We start from the raw sequence: 25111 nt of genomic DNA, 5'->3' as shown, positions 1-25111 counted from the left end.
AGACATAAATAATATTATGCAGACCTAGAATGTATCTCTCATCTCAACTGGAGTAGAGACTATTTCAGATATTGGCATGAACAACATAGTTATTCTATCATACACAATACATACATAAGTGAATGGATGCTTCTTTTTATATACGCCTCTGGCTTCAGCTTCTCTCTACCAGAAACTAAACACAATAACTCGGTATAACCCAGTATCCAGGATATCAGTCACTTAATCCAGTATATATAATGTAACTGATGTTACTCTAGGCAGTTACTCTGTCTGGGTTGTGGGCTTCAGCTATCTGGCAAGACATCAAATCCTGAGAGAATTGTAAGACTCATTCTACTCATTGGATCTTACTGTAATTGGTGGGATACAGCCATTCACATCCCTTAGGTCCACTGGGAGCTCAATTTGCCCTTACCTGCTGCACTGCAATGGACAACTGACTTATGGTGCTCACGCCCACACCTCAAACAGACTAACTGACGGCTCCGGTCAGTTACATTAAAAGCAACCACAGCATAATGCCTGTGTCTGCTAGCCTGGATTTTTGTTAAATTAATAGTAAAATATAGCACCATTTCCAATGACACAAGTATATAAAAAAGTAACCTTGTTAACTGGCACTCCATACAGAGCACTTTTTTTTTAAATAATTTGCCTTTTTGAAATCACATTCAGACAAAGTTTTTCTGCAGAATAGCCTAAAATTGCCAAAGACAACTACCAATGAGGAAAAACTATGGAGAACATAGTGTACCATACTGTTGTTATATTATTATTAATAATAACAATAATCTTTATTTATATAGCTCTATCTCCAATGGAGCTGGCAAAAGTTAAAACCAGAAGAGACAGTATCTGTCATGTCCTCACTGGGACAAATGTCTGTAGCAGCAATTTTTGATTCCTCACCTACCTTGTCTTCTTAGAAACCCACACAGAAACATCAGATTTCTTTCGCCTCAAGAAGTTCTGGGTGAACCAAGTGCTGGGCTCTCCTGCGGTGCCAACAAAGCAGGGGTTTTCGTACTATTCCACAAAAGCTTTGCAGGTGAAATTTTGGCAACGGCTAACAATTCTGAGGGTAGGTGGATACACATAACAGTCAAGTATAATGGTGAAGTGTGGTCTTCACCACAAAGTATTCATCAATGGTGTGTCCAACTAGATTCAGAACTATCACAACGCTCTCAAAATCCTGGGAGGAGATTTAAATAATGTCCTCTCTTCTGTAGAAGACCGCAGAAGGGTATCAACCCCTCTTTTACTATGTACACCATGACAACCACGACACTAGCCACAGAACTTACAGATGCTTGGAGACTGCAACACCAAGACGAGAGGGAAGTCACACACTTCTCCCACCCACTTAACTCTTGGTCTCGTATTTACTATGTACTTCTGTCAACAAGGGCTTCCTAGCACCTCTCAGAAGCGGATATCCACCAAATGGTGATATCCCAACACTCTCCAGTCTGTCTACCCAAAGGGAACAGATACTCTCTGGAGATTCCCAAATTTTCTTACTTAAGATGCGTCCTTTATTGAGCTGTTAAATTGCTGGTAGTTGGAATTTGAAATGGATTATGAGCGCCACAAGAGCAGTGTGGGAGATGGCCAAAGCGGAATATGACACATGGCTAGATATGAGGGGAGAGTTACATTGTAAGCCCTTTAAGGCCGACCTATTCCTATTTGGAAACAAGGTAGGCGCTTACTAGCTAAACTGGCAAAAGGAACAAAACCCCCACACATATATCTGCCCTGAAGGACCTGACGTGGATAGTCAGCACAGCACCAAAAAAGGTAAACTCAATTTTCCAAGTCTTTTACCAATCCCTATATACCGACCCATAGAAGGCCTTGACTTTTTAGGGCATCTTACACTTCCCAAACTTACGACAGAATAACAAGCCCAGTTAAATAGAGATATCCCGTAACAAGAATTAGACCAAGTCATCTAAAGAACAGAAAGGCAATAGGGCTGGATGGCCATACAGCAGAATTCTATAAACCACTAAAAGCATAAGTTGTGCCCACAGTTTATTTCAACCATTTACTATGCACAGGTACACTAACCCCGCACTCAAAGGTGGTCCACATCAAACTTTTACACAAAAAAGAAAAAGATCCTCTAGATACAGCATCATATAAACTAATCTCACTCATAAACCAATATGTCAAGCTACTATCTAAAATAATGGCAGATTGGCTTTCCCAATAAATCTCCATGTTAATTGGTAATCCACAACCTTCCACAGCCGGGAGAACATCCGGTTGTATTAAATTTAGACGCCGAAAAAGATATGATGGTCCAGGTGGGTTTCTATCCTTGACATTCCCATTAAAGAGAGGCATACAGCAAGAGTGCCTGTTGTGACCCCTGTTGTGTGATCCAGAACCCCTAGCCAGATCACTGGAGGATTCATCCCTCTTCAGAGGAATCAATATTGGAGAGGAAGGGGTGAAACTAGTGATATTCCCAGTTGACATTCTTCTATTCTTGTCAAACCCCACACATTTCTTACTTTGGCCAATTTGTTGATTTCCGGATTAACATATCCAAAAGCTAACTACTGGACCTCAAGGCCACCACATCCAGACTAGATACACAACTGCAGGTTGCCATAGCAGTAAAATCAGGGAACTTGCCCGACACTGTCTACAGTTGTTCTTATTTGGGAACAATTCAGGACAAACTAAAACAATTGCACAAGCTTCCTCTTACCATGATGGGCAGATTTAACCTATTCAAAATAATATCATTCCCCAGGCAATTATACCCCCTACAAATGATCTCACTTTTACTGAATAATAAAGTTAAAGATTTAAAAAGCATTTCAGACTTTTATTTGGAGAGGGAAGCTGACTAAATACTAAATTAATGCTCACCAAGTAGGAAGGATGAGTTCCAAATATAAGAGGCTACAACCTGCAAGACTTTTGACTTGGACGCATAACTCTGAACACTCCTCGAACACCAATCAGGAGAAGGCTCTGGCGTCTCCCTATGACTTGGTAGCACTACTACATACAAAGTACCCTAGGAGTCCCTAAGGTAACAGTCCATCATACTGCAAGATAACTTGATAACATGGAAGGAAACAAGAAAACTGGCCTTCCTTTCTTGTTATCCAGACACCTAACTCTGTGGTTGCATTTGGAGTACCCGGTGGTCAAATAGCGCCCTCTACCAAACTTGTAAGATTAAGGGCATAAAAATAGCAGGAGGCATGTTATACGATGCTGAACAAAGGTGGCTGACGATGCAAGAGATGAGTAATAAATGTGCCCTACCCAGCCAATTTCTTTTTCCTTTTGAAACTTCCTAAACTCAAGGATGTGAGCTGTAGAGGGAAAAGCAAAGAATACAGTGTATGGATATTTTTTTGGACTGTCCTCTGGAAAACTGAGTATATCTGCAGTGAAATTACAAAACTCCTGTTGAGAAAATCTAATCATAGATCCTTAATGGGTGAGCTAGTGTTAGTTATTGCATACCCAGTGAACAGTGGTGTGAAACGCATTTTGCGCATCATGCACCATGCTTACTATGGTTTTGACTTATTGCGTACTTCAGCCCACCCTGACAGGATAACAGAATATGGCACAGTTTATGGGAATGCATGCATATAAATACTTCCGGACACAGCTCACTACCCATATTTCACATCACTGGAACATACACTTACCATGTGATCTACTATTTTTAGTCTTTCACATAGAAGAGATGGTACTGAAGGTGTCAATGAGGTTACTCTCTCTCCTAAACCCACTTCCCACCATAATACATAACTCTTACTAGCTGCAAAGAGGTCCATCATGGCAAACTGGTTATCTCCATCAGTATCCATAGTGGAGGTTATTGAAAGAGAGAAATATATGATGACATTAGACAGAATAGAAAAGCTTCAAAACAGAACGGGCCAGCGCAGCCGTGCCAAAATCTGATCATGTGCAACACAATCCCCAGTTAAATACCTTTCCCAGCGTTGCAAATACCGAAAGTGACGAAAGAAATTTACGAAAATGCGTCAAGCCCCTGTGTTTGAAGCCTTGATTGCATGATAATAGTTATGTTAAAGTTATACTTGATTACTTGATGTTGGAATGCATTGATTGTAATTATTATTATTTCAGTTTTAAAAATTTAATAAAAAAAGGTAAAAAAAAAAATTATGTAATTTCATAAATCAAAATATAACCATTATTCCTGATGGTGATTCCTGTAATGGAGAAACAAAATACCTAAATGTCTGAATGCCACATTTTCACCATTTTACCACACATAAAAAAAATAATGAAAAACGATCAAATAGTTCTTTTGTCCCTAAAATGATAGCAATGAAGATGTTATCAATGAAAAGATTACACCTGACACTGGCCCCTACACCAAAGTACCAAAAAGGTACTAGCACCAGAATATAGCGAAACAAAGAAATTTTTCCCTTACTTTAACATGGATGCCTTCGGTTGATTGAGTTGTATGACTTGATCTATATACCATGTTATATAATTGATTGCGGGATATATGCAAATACAGAGACTTTGCCAATTAGGGCCGTCTTGTAGGCATTTGGAGACTTGTAGATTGAAGCTCTACTAGAGGATTCTGGGAAAAATAAAAATATGTTTTCCAGGATGGGACATGGAAAACAATGCTTCTTTTTGCTACGTTGAAAGGCAGCCCCCTTAATATCAAGCATGACTTTTAGGATACATTATGAAAGCCAAACCAGTATATATTTTCTATAAGGAAGTGATTCCAAACTGTAGACAGCACTGTTTCATTGTGGTTGCATCTCTTCAGTACCATGAAAATGCTTGGGAATTCTCCCTGCTGTGTGACCACATGTTTAGTTGAAAGTTTTGTTTTATATGTTGTTTATTGTATATAAACGTTATTAAAAACAGATCAAACATAAAGTTGGAATCCATTTGCATGAGAAATTCTTAATCAAGTAATGATTTATATAATATTTTATATATACATATATTCTTTTTAGGGAATGAGGTTTATGTACACCTGGACCTAGTAAAGTGTAAAAAATATAGATACACAAATAAACACTTATTTCATGTTGCTGCATCTGTACCAATTTGCATAACAAAACAGAATGATTATGCATGCATGGTAAACACCATAAAAAATCTTTCCGAAAAATATGATTTTTCATCAATACCCTTAAAATAAATGAGACAGCGTAAAAGAACAACTCTTTTCCCAAAACATAAGCTCAAAAATAAAAAAAAATATATAACTCTGAATAGATGGTGATGCTAACTAAAATAAACAAGATTTTCTAAATAATTAGTTTTTATGCAGTAAAATTTGGAAAAAAATAAAAAAAGCTTTATAAATGAGGTATTGTTAAGGTATAATTGAGGTAAAAAAAAGCAAAAAAAATTGTAACAAAAATTGATGCTTTTCATTTCCTCCACCAAGAAAGAATTAATAAAATCTCATCAATTAGCTATATATGCCCCAAAATTATGTACCTGAAAAGTGCATTGCATCTGGCAAAAAATAAGCCCCCATATACCCACATAGAATAAATATAAGAACCTGTACAATGTGACAATACAAATCTGTTTTGGATTGTGCTCCTTCCATTCTATCCCCGGCCATGTGCCCATACAGCCGTTTACCACCATATGGGGTATTGTTATACATGGGAGAAATTAGGTATCAAACATTGAAGAGCTTTTTGTTCATTTAACCCATTGTGAATGGTTGAGTTTTTGGCCAAAATGAATCTATAGTCCAAAAAAATGTCTAAATCGCACCCAGACATTTTGTTTTTACCCCTGTAAAATACCTAAAAGGTTAAAAAATGTCTTAAAAGTGAGTTTTCTTACGTTGAGAGGTGTAGTTTCCATTGGGTGGTAATTTATGGGGTTTTACTATTAAGGCCTCTCACAGTCACTTGATAGTTGCCTCTAAATATAGGTTTTGTCCATTTTCCACAAAATATGAAAAATTGCACCCAAATTTGAAGCCTCATAACATTCAAAAAAAATTAGTGGAAACTTAAAAAACCATGCCAAAATAAAGCAGACATTTGGGAAATTCAACATATGAATTAATTTAGGTGGTATCACTTTCTGCAGAGAGAATTAGAGAATTTAGATCTTTGAAAATGGAGAAGTTTTTTACAAATTTCAGCTTTTTTCATAACTTAACACAAAAGATGTCATCCAAATTTTTAAATTAATATGGAGAACTATGTGTCAGGAGAAAACAATCTCAAAATCCCCTGGATATGTTAAAGAGTTCCAAAGTTCTAACCAATAATAGTGACACAGGGCAGATTTGAAAAATGAGGAGACCTGAAGGGGTTAAGGGCTCATTCACACGGTCGTCATGGAGGCAGTGATCTGGTCACATGATATGTGTCCAGATCACAGCCCCATAGCCATTGTCTGTAAATTAATAATTTTGGAACAGAACCTAATTTGTTAAAAACTGTATTTTAATAATATGTAAATTAACTGAAGAGGCTACTGGAGCATGGAGCAGCCTTAGCTTGTAGGGACCGGCCAGGCTAGTACACGCCCCAGTAGCTTCTGCAGTTAATCTACATATTACTAAAATACAGTTTTTAACAAATTAGGTTCTGTTCCAGGATTATTAAATTATAGATAAGGGCAGAGGAAGAAAGGAGGCATCTACCATCACATCTACTTCTGATAGTAGATTCCTCATGGTAGGTTCCCTTTAAGTAGAATCTGTGTCAATTATTTATTCATCAGGCACAGTATATCTTGTATTCAGGGACATAGATAATAATATATCAAGGGGCACATTTTTGATATATGTGGGGTGCACAGCTTGAGTTGTGGCGAGTTGTGTAGTGAGGGTTATACTTTGTATATGTCGGGTGCTCAGCATGGGGAATTCTTTTGTAGGTGAGGGGTACAACAAGCTCTTGTGAGCAGATCCTTCACTCCTATTGTTTCCATATGACTTTGTTTTTACTCTGTATTGTCTTATTTTATTTGTATATGTTCCCATGATTTGTAAAGAGCTGTGGAATTGAATGGCGCTATCTAAGTAAAGGTCATTATATATGCATAGGCAGTGGTTTTAAGAGGATTATATACTGTATGAAATATGTGGATCAGTTGCAGTGTGAAGGTTTTATATGATATATACGGCCCAGTGACGTGCCTTGATATGAGGGGTATATACTATTTGGGAGCACAGTGTTGGACATAGTTGTTATCCAGGCACCTGATGAAGCAAAGATGGGACCTGTACGTTTCTAGATGCTACTTCTGCCTGTATCTGAACAGTACTGTACTCAATGATTAAACTTTAGCATGTTTAGCATTCATATGAGCAATGTCTTCATTCTAAATCTGAGAATATCAGAAGGTGTGAGGACCAATGTCATTAATTTGTATAATGGACATATTGTTAGATCTTTTTAGAGTGTTTTTGACTCTTTTAATATAAATATTTTTCTGTGTGTCTTGTACTGCTGATTTCCATACAGGATATGGACATAGAAATAGAGAAAATAATTTCACTATGACCGCAGCTCCCAAAATTATTCTTCTTATACGTTATTCCATCTTTAATCACCGATGAAGAGCACCAATCCTCAGTTTCTCCTGCTGAAAGTATGTCACCATTCAGACTAGCACCATCGCGCTTTCATTATCATCCTTTAATTATATTGAAGCTGGAAGAAAATATGCAGGCAGATGGTGTGGTATGTCCCAACAAAGTTAAAATTTATTTCAGTTCATCATACTCACAAGAGTCAATTAAAAATGAGCATATCACAAGTTCAAATAACGGGACGCTAGCTTTTCCCGTTATTTTAAAAGCTAGTGTTCCGTTATTTGAACTTGTGATATGCACATTTTTGCAGCTGTGTGAGGTGTCATATTTCGAGAAATGAGCTGACGTTTTCATGGCTACTATTTTGAGGACTGTGTGACATTTCTATCATTTTTATTACATTTTTTATGTGATGCAAAATGGGGTAAAAGTAGCATTTCGGACATTTGTAAGCTATTTACCATTATGGGGCTCAACGACGGGAATAACCGTTATCATATTTTGATACATCAAACATTTTGAGATTACTGTTTATTATGTTTTTTATCAGTTCTAGAGAAAGAATGGTGATTTGAATTTTTAGTTTTTTTACATTTTTTAAACTTTTTTTTTTACTATTTTTTAGGCTCTTTAGGGTACATTAACCCTAGATGGTCTGATCGTTCCTACCATATACTGCCATATAATACTACAGTATTGCGGTACATGACATTTTTACACAGTATTCATTACAATGAGCCACTGGCATGAGCCATGGAGTGGGCTCTCTTCATACAGCCCTGCACCTCATCATGTCCTCTATCTCTTTATCACAAACTTAATACTGTTATATTGATCATTTTTATGTCCCAACAATAACCAATATAGCACCATTCCCCTTACAGTATCCAACATAGTAACGGTGCCCCCACACAGTAGCCAATATAGTTACAGTGCCCTTAAAGCCGACAAAACTGTGATGGTGCCCACACACAGTAGCTAATCGAGTCATGGTCACTGCAAATGGTTCACAGTGTCCCCACACAGAAGCCAATTGTCACATTGCCCCCATAAAGAAGCCAATAGTCACACAGTCCCCACACAGCAGCCAATAGGCACAGTCATCCACAGTAGTCACAGTACCAACCCAGTAGTAGCCAATACTCAAACCAGCAGCCAGCGTCAGCCATTAGTCCCAATGCTTGTCCCTAGTAGGCAATAGATGCAATGCCTGCCCCACACTAACCAGTCACAGTGCATGCCCCCAGTACCTGCACCCAGTAGCAAGTAGTCACAGTGCCTGCTCCCGGTAGTCACAGTGATACCCTCCAAGAGCCAGTAATTATAGAGATGGTCCCAGCTGCCATAAGACAGTGATGCCCCCTGTAGCCATTAGTCACAGTGATGCCCCACAGTAGCCAGTAGTCACATTGACATCCCCAGTAGCCATAAGTCACAGTGATGTAACCTGTAGCCACAATAATTCCTCCAGTAGCAAGTCATTACAGGTCCCCAGTAGCCAGCGGTCACATTGATGCCCCCAGTAGTCAATGGTATATAAAAAAAACATACTTAACTTGTTCCTCTTCTTCCGCCTTGATCCCAGAGCTGCAGCACAGGGGACACTTGATGACATCACATGTCAGCCTGCACCATGTCAACTTTGACGCGTCACCTGTGCCAGATCCACTATCACACAATCGCAATGCTGGTCGCCCGTGTGATGGAGGGAGCAGCTAAAAGCTCCCATAATAAGCTGCTGAATGCAAGGGGTGGGAGCCAGATTGTCAACCTGGTTCACCCTGACTCAGGCTGGCCTGAGCGAACCTGTTGGATCCCACCCTTGATTACTTGGCTTATATTTAGTTATGCACTGTGAAATTTATAATTTCAGTGGTAGAATTTTGTGCTGTACTGTGTTAGTATGTGCCTCTAGGGTAGTGGTTACTAGTGCAGCCACTTGAGCAGTATGACAATGCCCTCGGACCAATAAAGGTCATTCAACCCTGTCTTTCTACATCTATCCACTCCCTTGGAGGGAAAGTCTATTAGGAATTCTTTCTAATCTATGTCTAGAAATATTCAAGTTCAATATTGTAAGGTTTAAAGTTAAATAACACAAAATCTTCTTGGATCCACAAAGTCTTCAAATAACTGGCATGTTCATACCAACACCCACTGCTAATACCAGTGATCAGTGCTATTAACCCTTTTGATTGCGCAGCCGGTATTTAAAAGACAGAGTCACGTGGGTGCCGCCATCTTTGTTGAGACGTCATCAGGGTGCAGCAATCAGTAAGACCCGAGGCTGTATGGCTTCAGCAGATTCGTTACAATGTGACTGTATTGTACATTATTTTAGGATTTAGGGCCAACTTTTAATTTAACAGCCTTGGTGCAACAAGGGATCTATTTATTTGATTCTTGAATCTGTGTAATTTTGCATGGCTCATTCGTGAACGACCCATCACTACTGGGTCAGTGTCTTTCTATCTGTCTGTAGCTACTGTCTCCTTTCAGAGGGATATCCCTCTGCTACACCAGCGACTCTGTGTGCCTAATTCCACAGAGACTGCACCAGGATAGCTGCCTAAGCTACTATCCAGCCCCTATTTACCAGGGCGGAGGTGCTCTACTAAGCCTAGGTACAGATCCAACTAATCCACTGCCGAGTAGAACTCTGCAGAGAGGAGGCTGTTACCTGCTGCTGTATTGGACTATGTGCCATTAAAGAGACTGTGGGGGACATGTATCTTTATTTTGATCAGTTTTTTCCACTTCTTTTTGCAGGCTTTCGTGTGCATTTTTACGAAGTTGTAAGAAGCTAGCCAGTGGTTGTGTCAGTTGCAGTGTTCCTAAATGTATCTTTCCAAGACAGATGTTTTCTTTGTTTTGCAACTTTTTAGGTGCAAAACGAAGTACAATTGACTCCATGCTTAGTTTTATACATGTACCTAAACAGTCGCAAAAAAGGGGAAAAAAAGACATGCATCACAACAGCAAATTTAGAAAGACTGCTAAAGTATACTGACTTCAGCCAACTTTAAAAAGTCGCAAAGGAAAACAAATGATACATATGCCCCAGTAAGTTTATTGTTCAACTTCCCTGTCTCCACATGTGATCCCTGGCTGCTGCGGCCAACACGAGGCCTCCCCTTCACCACCTGCTCGGTGACCCATCACTACATGTACACGGCAGTGCCCCAGGGGACCCCTTCTCTACATTGCGGCTTCTCCCTCTTCTTCCATCCCCTCGCTGGCCTGGACGGCCATTAATGAGGTGTGCTCACCTGGACCAAGATACCTGATTCTAGACCGCACTACAAGCCAGCCACTCTGGTCCCAGAGAATTCAGCTGACCCCAAAGTGCGGTCATCCCTGGTAGGTGGACAGTGCACAACTACCAGGTCACACGCAGCACTTGCATTTTGTTTAGAAACGCAACCGAGGGTGCTGCTTGGCCTGATAGCATCTGCATTTCCAGGGAAAATGCATACAATTGATAACGCACACCCAGTGTTTTGCATTGTTTTCATGCAAATCACCGGGTGCTTGTTGACAGCACCCTGAGACTTGTGCTGTAGCTATAAAACTTGCAAGACATCAGTTATTGCTGTTGGTTGAAAGCTAGAGAAGACCCATAGAGATTCCCAGGGAAAACACACAAGGCTTAGGTGATAGGCAGAAAAAGATGGGAAGTGGGAAAAAGGCACTTTCTCCAATATATTTGCATGTACTATTTATTTTATTGCTGAAAAGTTAGGGCTTTTTCACATTGGCGTTGGTGCTCAGCTTCCATTGCTTTTCGTCTCCAGTTTACTTCCGTTTTGTCTCTGTGTCTGCAAAAAAAAAAAACTAAAGGTTTAACATTGCATTGAAAACATCACACCTGGTTTTTCAGCCTCATCAGTAAAAACATAAACTGACCCCCTAGACTTCTATTGCCTTCTGTACTCCGCATCCGTGTCATGTTTCATCATTTTTTTCATGACGAGCGGGTCAGTGAGAATACAAGGCAATGTGAAAACTCCAGAGGCTTTGTGAGGCATCTGTGGAAAGCACCAAATCACGGATCACGGTTTTCTTATGGTGAAATTCTGCTGAATCACAGGAAAACATTTCTACAAAAATTCTTAGGAACTCATAACTTTCCCCTTAGTCAGCAAGATCTACTACAAGCACACAAAACTAGGACAGCTGTGATTTGGTTTCAGATCCTGTGAATAACATTCAGCTTAATGATACTGTAATGTAATCATAGAACTCTATATGAATGAAGGTGACTGTCCTATAAATGAAACATATGACTTATACTCTGAATGTATGCCTGATCATGCATACCTCCCAACTTTACAATTGTACGCACAACGTATAATAGCCCCCTCGCCACAGCCCACTAAATAATCCGACCTTCCTATGGCCTCCACTGTATCATCTCCCCCATACACTATATAATTCCCTAACCAACTAACAATGCACTAATAAGCCTGTTACTTGTAATATCTACCTTCCTTTTGCACTCACTTTTAGATTTCCACCTTTGTTACTCTCCCTCACATAAATTCACTATTTTCTGTAGCCCTTCCTTAAAATTCCCCCCTTATGTTAACCGCCGTTTTATAAATCTTCCTTTTCTGCTGAACCTCCTATTTTTCCTCCTTTTTGCAGTAAAAATAGACAATGTGGGGCCAGGGCTGCTACTAGGTATCTTGGGGCGCCAGAATGGAAAATTTTTGTGCCATCCTACATGCCCACTCAGTATATAGATTGCTCCTGCTCGTGCCCACTCAGTAGATAGCCCCCCAGCATATGCCCCCTCAGTCCATAAAAAGACCTCCGAGTCAACACACAGCCCCCCACACTTGCATACACTATGATGTGACATGGCCGTGACACCATGCCGTGTGAAGCTGGAAGAGGAGAAGACGGAGAAGCCAAAAGGACACAGCCAAGGGAGAACCCTTGAACACAGTCCCACTAGACCCTTCATGATGGTGGCCCTGTGTAGAGCATACCCCACACTGTCCCTAAAATCTGGAACTGTACAGCCGCTTTCACACTTGTCTTTTAATGCATAGTAAACAAAATTCACTGCATTTATATAAACATCGTCTTAGGGTGCTGTCACACGATGCGTGACAGTTTTTGGTCCATTCTTGGTGCCCTTTTTTTAAAGCTGTTTATTGAACAATACACAGACTGTACAATTTGTAAAAATGAGTGTTGTTAGAACATAATCTCTGAAGTGTCCCAAATTACTTACCCGTCCGTTGAGTTCACCGAAAGTGCATTGTCCGCTGATAATGTACTGTGCCACCATTCACTTAGATCGTGCTCCTGACATCGTGCATGTGTCGCTTCCCCGCTCAGGTCCGACGGAGTTCACCTTCTTCTTTGTGGTACATGTAAGTGCATTGTCTTGCAACACAATTTGAAAGTTAAATCCCACGCTCTTTCCAAATCAGTCGGACTGCGCAAAACACGAACGCATGTGACACAATGCAAGTGCAGACACCTGTTAAATACCTGTAAAAGTCATGCAATCCCCAAAAACTATGAACAGTCCATCGAAAGTGCAAACCGCGACCCTTACTAAATAAGCCCCATTGTCTGTTTTAAATGTTACAGTATTTTACATTACAGTGCTGTTGTCTTAGACAAGGTATCTACACAGTTTATCTCACATTTTATTCAATTTGTCTGGGCGCCCCTATTTTTGTATATTATCTTGTAATACAGAATAATTTGGTTGACCAATCGTTTCCATTGTGAGCAGGATGGGGAAGAATCCCCCATCCAAAGTAAGGCAATGGACCTCCGAGCCATAAACAACGCCTATCTAATGATTATGCGCTCATGATGGGTCCATGCTTCCTTGTCTAATATACCAAACAGGCATGTCAGTGGGGTAGTAGGTAATGGATGTCATAATAAGTTAGAGAGAACGTTCGTAACTGAAGCCCAGAACGAAGAAATATAATGGCACGACCGCATCATACGCAAGTAGTCTTGTGGCGTGTTAGAGCATCTAAATCATTGCAGAGACGGTAACTTCCCCTTTTTGTGTAGGCAGTGCAGTGTCAGGTAGCTCTGGTGAATGATATACAGCTGTATTAATTTATTGTTTATGGGGAAACGTACTGGTGCGACTCCAAAACCTCTAACATAATTTCAATTCAGCCCAAGAGAATGCTGCCTTTAGGGTTGTTCCCTGTACTTTAGCATTAATTACAAAAGAGTAAATTGTTGATATGATGCCTCCTGGTCCTTGAAATTTCGCAATCCCCTATAAGAGGATATGATGACACAGCCGGTCTGGGTTCTAGGAATTGGGCCTGTACCGCATGTCTCAATTGTAAGAATTTATGAAAGTGGGTATGTTGTAATTGGAGTTGGGTTTCTAGTTGATCAAATGAGACAAACACATTACCCCGAAACAGATCTCCTTGAGTTTGTGCTCTCAGAATTCCAGAGGGGTGTGTCACAGGTGCTCCTACGACCCATGTCTCGGGTCACAGGCGCACTCATGTGCCCCTCCATGCTGGCGGCAGCCTCACTCACCTATCCTTGCTCCAGTGCACGCTGGCTCTGTGACATTTAAAGGGCCAGTGCGGCACTAATTGGCGCTGGCTGGCCGTTGCCCTAATACATAACCTGCCTCTTCCTGTGACCATTGCCGGATCTTTGTGCCTCATAGCCTGAGAGAAAGCTTGATTTTGTGACTTCTGTGATTATCCGTTGTGACCTCTGTTTCCGTTCCTGACTTATCTCTGTCGCGGGTCTTGACCTTCCTTTACGTCCCCAACTCCGTTCCTGTGTCACCTGTCCTGATCTTCTGCCTGACCATGACTCCAATTCTGCCTGCAGATTCTGTACCTTGCCTTAGCCACTGTTGTGAGCAAAGTCACGCCTTTGGAGTGACTTGGTGGTATCCTGCTGCATCAAGTCCAACCCGCTTTGCGGCAGGCTCTGGTGAATACCGGGTGCCACTTAGACTCCGCTCCCAGGTGTCGGCTTACGTCATCACTCGTGGTAGTTCCATGGGTCTACCACAACCGACCCCGACAAGGGGCATCATGTAACGGTTTTATCTGTGGCAGGCCATTATTATACCATACTGGGCCAACTGATCACTGATCTCTCCAGGGATATCATTAAATTAATAAAAGGTTTTCACAGCTTTCAATGCTTTCTTATGCTACCTTGTGGGCAGGGAACAATACTTTCACTCCATCCCTCCTTGTCAGCCAGAACTGACCAAAGACATTTGGTGTCAAGGTATTCAGATAACCTTCTCTCAGGATATAAGGGAAAACCGGGGAACAACCAGGAGGAAAATACTTAAGTTGTCCTGATAGGCGATACAATAACATATCTGGAAGTGCCATACTCCCCATTGATTTTGGCAGCTGCCTTAGAGCATTTGCTATTTGAGGTATATAATTCAGAATAGAAGTCTGCAAGCCAAGTCTATTGCTTGCCAGGTATGCGGCTATCAATGCAGGGGTGTGGTCAGTTGTAGATAAAGTCGTCAGCCAAAATGGGTGAAGTTTACGGGGGGCCTCTAGCGATGTGAGTATGCTGGCGGAGAATTGCTTAGAGCACAAGGTCAGTGAACGGCTGCATAATGGAGTCGGAGATAGCAGAGCAGAGAGGAGATAATGATGATGAAGACACAGGTACTCAAAAGTTATACTTCAATGTACTTATAAGCCCAAATTTGAATTAAAAAGGCTATGGAGACCTGTAATTAATTAAAAATGTGTGAATCTCATGACAGGTTCCTCTTATGGACTCCTGCCCTAAAGGTGCATAAGAGTAATGCCGCTATATAAAAGAACAAAAATAAAAAGCTTACTGAGTTCTTTAGAGCAAACATGTTCCTTTGAACGTATGTGGCCATACAAACCCATAAATTGTCCACTTTTAAGAAAAATTGGACAAGTTGGCTGGAGGTATAGCCAAGTACATGTAACCAAGTTCTTTACCTTTCCCCTGCCTCCTTCCGCCTCTTTATTCCAGACTTCCCCCAGACTAGTACACGGCTCCCAGCTGTCCTGGATTCGGCGGGACAGTCGCAGCTTTTTGGCGATATCCCATAGATATCTCAGGTGGTAGGGAGAATGTCCCACACTGTCCCGCCTGGTCTCCGCCCCGACACACTAGAGGTGCAGAGCCAAGACCAGGAGACAGAACCATCTCCTGCTGCTTCCTCAGTGTTTTTAAAAAAACAAAACAAAAACCTTTACTCATCTTTCCCCCACAGTTCTGTTTCCTCCTCTCTCCAGGGCTCCGAGATGACGAAGAGGGGTTTGGAGGAGCGTGTGGCCTGGGCCAACTGATCACAACAGTATGGCAGTACAGGCGGTCCCCTACTTAAGAACACCCGACTTAAAGACGACCCCTAGTTACAAATGGACCTCTGGTAGTTGGTCATTTACTGTACTTTAGCCCCAGGCTCCAATAAACAGCTACAACAGTTATTAAAGGTGTCTGCAATTAAGCTTTAGTGATAATCCTGGTTCTGAGGAGAATCCAACATTTTTAAAATCCAACTGTCACAGAGACCAAAAAAAATGTGGCTTTACAATTATAAAGTATTTGGTTCCGACTTACATACAAATTCAACTTAAGAACAAACCTATGGAACCTATCTTGTACGTAACACAGGGACTGCCTGCGTATGGGGATTTTTCCACCTCATTCATTAATATGTGAAAATCGCACATTGTAATGAACGGGTTAAAACGATATGGAAGACCCGAGGATTTCATGGTTGACCGATCAATGCTCCCCGATGATGTCACGGCCGACGTCAAACGGCGTCACCTGCATTGGCTTGCATGCTGTCTGTCATGCTGAAGTTTTGAATAAAGAGAACATCCACATTGGTGAGTGCTGCCTTGCTTTACTCTTTCCTTTTCATGTTTGGATCTTACTGGTGACTGGATGTAAGATAGTGAAGAGGTGGTGCCACGGACTCTACTTCAGATATACTAAGCAGAGTAAGTGTACTTATTTTTTTGGGCCACCCATGCCCCCACCAAGTTATTTTCCATAATTTCTAGAAAAACACATAAAATAGTGATAATCTATTACCGAGTATGGGGGTGCCGATCGTCTCCATGGCAGCACCAGGTCCGATGAAGGACCCTAGGGCTGCCTTGTCTTATTGCCTGCTGGGTTGGACCCAGCAGAGCAGCTGTCAGCCTGACTGTACTAATACACTGCCGGAGCCTCCAGCAGATCAGTCCAAGCTGTCATCCCAAGCCTGCGCCCCAGGACACACGCCCAGTGCCTCAGTAGGTGTGGTGAAACGCTCCACTGGAACCTCCAAGAGGCCATCGTGGAGAAGCATCGGTTTAAGCGGGAGGCCCAACACTTCGTCTGGTCGATCCACCAAAGGTGCCGGGGTGCAACGGGACTATACAACAGGTGGTATGGGTTCGACACCGAGGATTATACCGGGTGGGAGGTGTCTATCTCCCCCACCGCTCTGTCTAGCGACTCGACCTCCTGCAGCGAATCCATAACCTCAAGCCGGGAGAGTGGATTGAGTTTAGTCTCCAGGAGGGGCCTTTGGGGCCCTGGGCTGCCGGAGTCACACCGATTCTGGAACCCGAAGAGCCCTTATACTGCGACCACTCTTGTGAGATCTTAAGGACGGATCCTCCCATCTCTTCCCGGGATGCAGCTACCAGGCAGTGACCCACATGAGTGCTCAGGTCTGGTCCAGGGAAACAACCGTCCGTCTCTCCAGCCGCCAGTGTTTCCTCTGTGGCGGGAGACGGTCTGGCAGATAAACCTCCTCTGTGTTCCCCAATGAGAGACCCCCCCATCTAGCGGCCTCCTAACAGTGGGGCAACCCGGCCGCAGAAGAATTAGAGGATGTGGAGGGAGCTATGGCTCTGCCACAAGCTCCCATCTACTTGTTCCTAGACCAGTCCATGGTTGCGGGCCATGCAGAATAACCAGCTGATGCTGCAGACATTCTGGAGGCCAGCGTTCTAAATATAAGGAGACCAGTGATGATGCAGAGGAACCTGTAGTTGCCGAAATCACCACCAGGTGTCCCAAGCCCGCTTCAGTCCCACCACAGGGTCCAGAATTGGAAACTTCCATCTCAGACAGTGAGTAACTCCCTGATGGGCTGAAGCCCATTATCATCTATGTATATATTCTGCTGCTTGTGATTTTTACTGACAGTTGGGCTGAACCCATTATCCTTAAAGAGCCAGGGACTCTTCTGGACTCCTCTTTCTTAATTTATTAAAAAGCCAGAGACATTGCTGGACTTCTCCCCAGTTCAAAGCACTCCTCTCTGCTGAATGCAGAGCCACTGCTTCTTCAAAGGACTGTGTCCCTAATATTAAGAGGATATCCTTTGCATTTTTTTTCCTTCATCAAGGATTGTGCCCAGAGTATGGACTCTAATGAACGTAAGCTCTCTGAGAGACTGATATTCAATACACTTTGAGGAAAAAGTTTACTTGTATGCCTTTTCTTAGAAAAAAGTTGGTTTAAGGGCGTTAGCTACCAACTGTACGGTCCTCATTTATGTCACTTAGTCCAACAACAACCCTGGTTCCTATAGCGGTTTGTCTACCCTACACTGCACATAGCCAAACACTTCACCCAAAGTGCACTTTATTTTTTCCCTCCCTACAGGTTGTAGTGTGTATGGACCTTCTGGAAGCTGTATGCTGCTGGCCAGCTTCAGTCTACATTCCCATCCGGTCCATAGCCTAGCCGTGGGTGGCTCTTTCAATTACCAGGGGGTATGCAACATCCCTGCCAATACATGGACAAGGTGGTAGTTGCGAAAAGCACCCTATCCATGTCAGGAGCTGTTAGGGGGACTGATCATCTCTTTAGGAAGTTTTTAGGTGTTGGAGAACTGAGTAATTTCAGCTGTAGCCACTGCCTGGTAGGGCAACAGTTAAGCCCCTTCCACACTGGCGTTTTTCACGCGCGAGTTCTGCGCGTGCATTTGACGCGCAGAACTTGCATTGCACTCTGTCCCATTGTATTCAATGGGTCTTTCTTCATTAGCGTTGGTTTTCACGCGCGTGCTTGCGTTCGTTTTCACACGCGTCAAAATCGCAGCTAATGAAATCTACTTTTGCGTGTCACACGCGTTTTTCACGCCCCATTCAAGTCTATGGAGATGCATCAAGAACGCATTGCACTCGCAATCATTGCAAGTGCAATGCGAGTGCAATGCGTTTTAAACGTAAGGGTTGCTAGGTGACCAGAATAACAGTATTTCCCCTGCTCGAGAACGATCATTTAATTAAAAAAACACAATGAAGAACAGTGAAGAATAGAATAAAAACAGTGAACACAGTATCATTTAAGAGAAAAACACAGTGCAGAACACAGTGCAGAATAGATTACAGATGTTCGGCACATCTGCTTACTTGTCGGGAGATACGTGCGGAACGGTGCGCCCAAAATAGCATGTGAAGAACAATATATATGTGTGAAGAACACATTGCAGATGTATTTAAACATGTATTTAAATACATCTGCAATGTGTTCTTCACACATATATATTGTTCTTCACATGCTATTTTGGGCGCACCGTTCCGCGCGTATCTCCCGACAAGTAAGCAGATGTGCCGAACATCTGTAATCTATTCTGCACTGTGTTCTGCACTGTGTTTTTCTCTTAAATGATCCTGTGTTCACTGTTTTTATTCTATTCTTCACTGTTCTTCACATCTGCTAACTTGTCGGGAGATAATATACACGGGGAACAGTGAAGAATAGATCGCAGATGTTTGCAACTTATCAGAAGACATTATTTTTCAATTAAATAACACATTTTAATCCCAAACCATGGTCCCTTTGAAAAATGCTCGAGTCTCCCATTGACTCGCGCGTGAAAAATGTGCCGAAAACGCAAAAAAACGCTAACACCACGCGCGTGAAAAACGCAAAAACGCTAATTACTCCAAGGAAAAATGGAACAAAAACGCAGCCAAAAACGTCAGTTTTTCACGCATAGCACCCTGACGTGAAATGCAACACCAGTGTGGAAGGGGCCTTAACGTTGTGATATGCGACTGTCCAAGCTGAAAGGTGATTGGAAAAGTGCTACCACCTGAACAGGGAGTATATAAACCCCTGCTAGGCGGAAGCACATGGTCTTATTCAGTCAGAGCTAGAGTCTGCAGACAGAACCAGACCTCAGGGTTTGTCTGCCACAGCCACTGTCCTAATTCCAGGAACTTCAGGTGCCTCAAGCCTACTGCCTAGCACCCAGAGCAAGTCTGGAGACTTAAGCCCAGAAACGAGATCCACCACCCAGACTCAGTTCCATATGCACCAACCCAACCTGAACCTACTACCAGGCTGCGTGTAATCTTTCTGTGGACCGGCTCTTCATGACTTCCAGCTTGAGAATCTGCTGTTAATTGTTTGGCTGTTGCCTGCAGTTCAATAAAGGACTGTAAGTTGATTTGCACAACGTCTGATCTCTGGACACGACCGCTTACCACCATGGGCTTCCCCATCCATCACCCAGGGAATCATCCTATAGCACTCAGGGGTTGCCCCAGGGAGAAGCCACTACATCAGCCTTTCTCTCCATATTTCTTGCACACACCACCTGCTGGAGACCTGCCAGAGTGTAGGACAGCCCTCCGGTCTCCATACCGAGCACCGTGACCACAGCGTGTCCAAGGCTGCACTAGCCAGCCACAACAGTATTCAGAGTCACGGCTGCCTCCAGGCCACTAAGAAAACGCTTGGCCCCGGTGGGATGTTGCACATGACAAGAGCAGATTTGAAAAATTGGGCTCAGGGTGATGCCACACATGGCGTTTTGAACCTGTTTTTAAGCAGTCCGTTGAAAAACACATGCGTTTTTGACAGGTTTTACAGATGATCTTAATTAAAATTTTTCACAAAACGCCATGTGTGGCATCACCGTCAGGGCGCGTTCACACGTTGCGCTTTGATTGCGTTTGAAACGCATATACAACAGCTGATGTGAGGTAATTTGCCTAATTACATTACCGTTTACGTTTGTAAACGCAATGTTAAAGCATGCGTTAACAAAACACATGCATTAACGCTTGTTAACGCGTGCGTTAACATCGCGTTTACGATGCATTTTGTAAACGGAAACGTTAACAGTGATGTAATTACGCAAATCAACCCCTCCTCAGCTGTTGTATATGCGTTTCAAACGCAATGAAAACGCAGGTCAAAATGTAACGTGTGAACGCGCCCTCAGGGCGAAAATGAGCTCAATCTTTAGGGGGTTAATATCAGACTGATGGATGTCCGATACCTCTTCCACCCTGTCACCATGCATGGGTATTACACAGTGAAGCAGATGTAGGGAGAGGAGGTAGATGTCCACTGAACCTACGACATCCTAACGCTAGGTCATCACGCTACCCCTAGAATACCCCTTGGAGTGCGGGCTCCGAGGTGAAGCAGCATCTGCACTGTATTATCACATGACACCTACAAGTCACCGACTACACGAACCGTTAACTCCAAAGGTGCACCAGCTTCAGGGAGTCAGCGTCTAGAAGCCCCTCCCACACGGTGACGTATCTCCTATAAGCGCCGACCAGGCAGGATACCACAGCCAATAGCAAACAAACTGGGAGAGAGTACGCTAATACTGTAAGTTAGAAAGTGACGTCATTTCCCATTTACACACCCTTCTTCTCCTCCCTCTGCTGCCCGGGTGATTGACGTGGAGCCTGTGTAATGAGCGCACAGCTCCTACCATCACCATCCAATGGAAGGTCGGAAAGGGCGGGAGAAGCCCCTGCGGCGGATTTCCTGCTGTTCCCCTGCTTTCCCTCAGCTTGTAGCTCTCACATTCACTCGTTGTATTATATCGTTCATAAAGAAAGCGGCGCCGTGTACCGGAGTGACGTGCCCGCTGTCATAGGAACAATAAGCCCCCTGCACTTCTCCCGCCTTCCTCCTCCTCGGTGCAGTATCTCTAGCCCCCGCCCAGGTCTGCTCAGGAAAGATGCCGGCCGTGTCAAAAGGGGATGGCATGCGGGGACTTGCCGTGTTCATCTCGGACATTAGGAACTGTAAGTTGGGCTGGAGGGTGCGGGGCCGGGTACGGCATGCTGCTGGCTGGGCATGGGCTGCGGCCTGCTTCCTCCCGGTTCCTGTCACTGCTGAGGAAGTTTGAATGGGGTGTGGGGAGATCCTGTCATTCTGAAGTGACCTCTGCTCCTGTGTGATACATCACCTGTGTATGGGAGGGTAACATGGAGACTGGCATACACAAGGGGGCATGGAAATGGTCAGGGTGGGTTAGCACGAGATCAGGATGCCATCTTCGTATCAGAATGTTCCCACCGAACGTTGACACATTGGCAAGTACCTGTATATCAGTTATATGGTGCCTTATAGATGCGCTCTCTCCAATGGGTGAGCTGCTGCAGCACAAGCGTACATTACTGTGTATGGCACAAGGCATCCATTGGAAGTGATGATAGTGGTTGGCACTAGTCATGATCTGCTAGTGGACATGTGGTGGGCCTTGATGCTCAAGTTGGTACTTTATAGATATCCGCTTTATTGACATGTAAGCTGGTGCGGGATTCTGTGTAACTAAGCGTACATTGGAAATAATGGTAGAGGGTGGTTCTAGTTGGCACAAATACTATGCATTGATATCTAACTTGAAACTAGATAGACATCAGTTGTGTTGTCAAGTGAACTGGTGCAGGACAATCATATCCATGGATGATCTGGCATAAGATTGTGTAACTGGCACTAGGTAAACACTTGAGATAAATGATAGAGGCTCCTGCTTGGCAAGCAAGGGACTGATTCTTTCATGTTCCAGTGCAGTTCCAAAGCACTGAGTGGCATTTAAGTTGGCCCTGGGCGTGCAGTATATTGTCAGCCAAGCTGGCATACAGCAGTAGGCTATTCCACGTTACTCCCCAGCTTTTGAAACCTTGACTTACAGCCTGTCTGTAATCTTCCTGATGGGAGCTGTAGTTTGCAAGATCTGCAGCGTCTCATGTTACAAACCTTTTATGGGAAGAGTGTTGGATGGTGCCATGTGCTTCAGTAAGGCTTTAAGCTGGTAAAGCGGCATGGTGGCTGAGTAGCACTTCTGCCTTGCAGCGCTGGGGTCCTGGGTTTGAATCCCACCCAGGTCAACATCAGCAAAGAGTTTGTATGTTCTCTCCGTGTTTGCATGAGTTTCCTCCCAGTCTCCAAAACATACTGTTAGGTTGCTTAGATTGTGAGCCCCCTGGGGACAGGGACCAATTTGACATGCCTTGTGCAGCGCTGCGTAATCTGTGTGCGCTATATAAATAAAGAATTATTATTATTTGTGCTGGGGAGATATCACATTTGTGCTATACGATGGGTGACTGGTTTTATCTCCATTGCTCCTTTGCAGTCTTTATTTCTGGTGTTGCCGGACACAGTACATTTGTCCAATGATTTTGATTCTGTTGCATTATTCTATCGCCACGTTTCAAAAGCCCAAAACATGAAATTAATTTTGCACAAGGACAGCCAATTATGCTTCAAATGTAATAAGTGCAGATTGGCATACAGAAAACCATGGAAAGGGCCAGGGCTGGTATCAATACTATGAATGACAGCTAGGTTGGCAGTAAACTTACAGAAGGATGCCACCTCTACATTCTGGTGATGTATCCGTAGGCGACATGTTGTATAATGGCAAATCCCTTGGCGATCTGCAGATGTGAGGTTCATGGATCGGTGATGTGTTGCATTATAGATGAGCTTTGCAATGGATAAGCATTGAGCATGAGGATTGAAAGTGCTTCTCTGGAGTGTCTGGTGGGAAAGATTTAGGGCTCAGACCATTTCAATTGAATGGGCCATGTGACCACTGACATATAAGAGCCTGGGAAGCTTACAGTTCAGTGGCGGTCTGCAGGTTAGCACCTCAACAAATCTGTTGATGAACTATCCTGGAGCAGTAGTGTCTCCATTTGAGAAAAATGCCTTGTTGCATATGTCATTTGAGCATGAGGGAATTTATTTTTGTTTGAAAAATATTTTAATTTTCAATATAAACACAAAAAGCTGGAAACATGGGTCCTATACAAAAAGTAGTTGTCAGGGAATGTCAGGCAATTCTTAATACATCTTAGATTTATAGAAAGATGTAGTCCCTGTGCAAGTTGCATTTTTGCTGATGAATTTTAGTGGAAAAAGTTAGTGGAGAACAGTTGGAAGGGTGTCCTAGAAACAATATGAGGTACAATATCGGATTCCCATTGGAGCGAATTGTTAGGGAGACTAAGGAAAATACAACTGGAAATAGCGCTTCATTACATGTAGCATCCTGTGATACAGCTTTAAAGTGTTCAGAGCCACTAGATCAGTGATGGCTAACCTATGGCACGGGTGCCAGAGGTGGCACTCAGAGCCCTTTCTGTGGGCACTCAGGCCATCACCAGAGATGACTCCAGGTATCTTCCTACAGTCCCAGACAGCCCAGGACTTGCTATGCACAGAGCTATTTTAAAGTGACAGCGCTACCTGGGACTATTTTCTGCTTTATTGGTGTCCTCAGGGTGCTGGTATCAATGAAAACTGTGACAGAGAAGGGAGTATAAATCACAAATTACATTTCTGTGTTGGCACTTTGCGATAAATAAGTGGGTCTTTGTTGAAGTTTGGGCACTCAGTCTCTAAAAGGTTTGCCATCACTGCACTAGATGGATAACCAAATGTATCCATAAAGCCCAATTTACCTAATTCTTCTGTGCTTTGATGTTTGTATGGAGATATAAGTTTTAGGTTCCAGGAGTAGCATTACCTGACCACTGTATTGTATATGGAGCTTTTCCTTCCATGTTCATATACTGTAACCTACTCCCTGCAGATACTGGGGTGTCAATCTAAGTTTTTTAGAGGAATATGTTGGGATACTATCCTGACAGTATACCGTACTCTGAACCTACTCTGTGCATAAAACTTTACCTGGTCACATAGTTATCACACTTCAGTTAGACACTGTAAATGGGGTGGGGTGAGTTTCTGTATTTCCTTTCATTGTGTCTCCCTCCTATAGATTGCTTTTTCCTAGTTCCCCTTGTTGTCATTGCTTCATTTGTCAGAAACTTGAAATATTGAACTTTGACAAAAAAAAAATCAACAGATGTTTTCCAAGCTGTTTTCTTCATTAATAATAATACATTTTTGCTCAAGGTGTGTGATTAGAGTGCCTGACACTGCCTTTATCCACTACCTCAGTGACTTGGGTACTATACTAAAAATTAAGGAATACTTAAAGGCGTTCTCCAGTAACTTACAGGAAAGACAGTATCTATCCACACCGTGGGGGGGGGGGGGGGGACAAACTAGGCCGACTAATAGGAGGTGCAAAGTAGGCGCAGCAGAAAACTGTCTAGACCAACCCACATTAATACACCTCCCCCACTGTGTCTCAGCTGCTCAGTTTTGTATGGAGAGGGGAGGGGTAAGAAATGCTCGTCGCTCCTCCCTCTTGAACCAGGCCCTGTACTCTCCCGGGTTATACGTTCATATTCAAGTGGCCTCAGATGATTGGAGCCA

The 25111-nt window shown here is 43.0% G+C and overlaps 2 protein-coding genes across 5 annotated transcripts in view; one reads left to right on the top strand and one right to left on the bottom strand.

Annotated features, from left to right (window-relative positions):
• TSKS (testis specific serine kinase substrate) overlaps positions 1 to 21064 on the bottom strand; it is a 32319-nt gene extending 11255 nt beyond the window's left edge. Inside the window, exons 1-2 of the mRNA XM_072110292.1 lie at positions 21053 to 21064; positions 917 to 998 (exon numbers count right to left, since the gene is read on the bottom strand). The gene's annotated coding sequence lies outside the window, so the exon portion shown is untranslated. The remainder of the gene's footprint in view (positions 1 to 916; positions 999 to 21052) is intronic.
• A 25-nt stretch (positions 21065 to 21089) lies between these two features.
• Positions 21090 to 25111, top strand: part of AP2A1 (adaptor related protein complex 2 subunit alpha 1) — a 44961-nt gene continuing 40939 nt past the window's right edge. For 2 of the 4 annotated variants that reach the window (XM_072110289.1, XM_072110287.1), the window contains exon 1: positions 21252 to 21618. In XM_072110289.1, the coding sequence (XP_071966390.1) occupies positions 21552 to 21618 (67 nt within the window). In that variant the 5' untranslated portion in view covers positions 21252 to 21551. Of the gene's footprint in view, positions 21194 to 21251; positions 21619 to 25111 lie in introns of those variants that run through there. The other 2 variants (XM_072110290.1, XM_072110288.1) reach the window with 2 other exon arrangements.

This window comes from Engystomops pustulosus, chromosome 6, assembly GCF_040894005.1.
Source record: "Engystomops pustulosus chromosome 6, aEngPut4.maternal, whole genome shotgun sequence".
NCBI lineage: Eukaryota > Metazoa > Chordata > Amphibia > Anura > Leptodactylidae > Engystomops > Engystomops pustulosus.
Note: the sequence above shows the minus strand (reverse complement) of the source record. Positions and strands in the feature narration are given on the sequence as shown.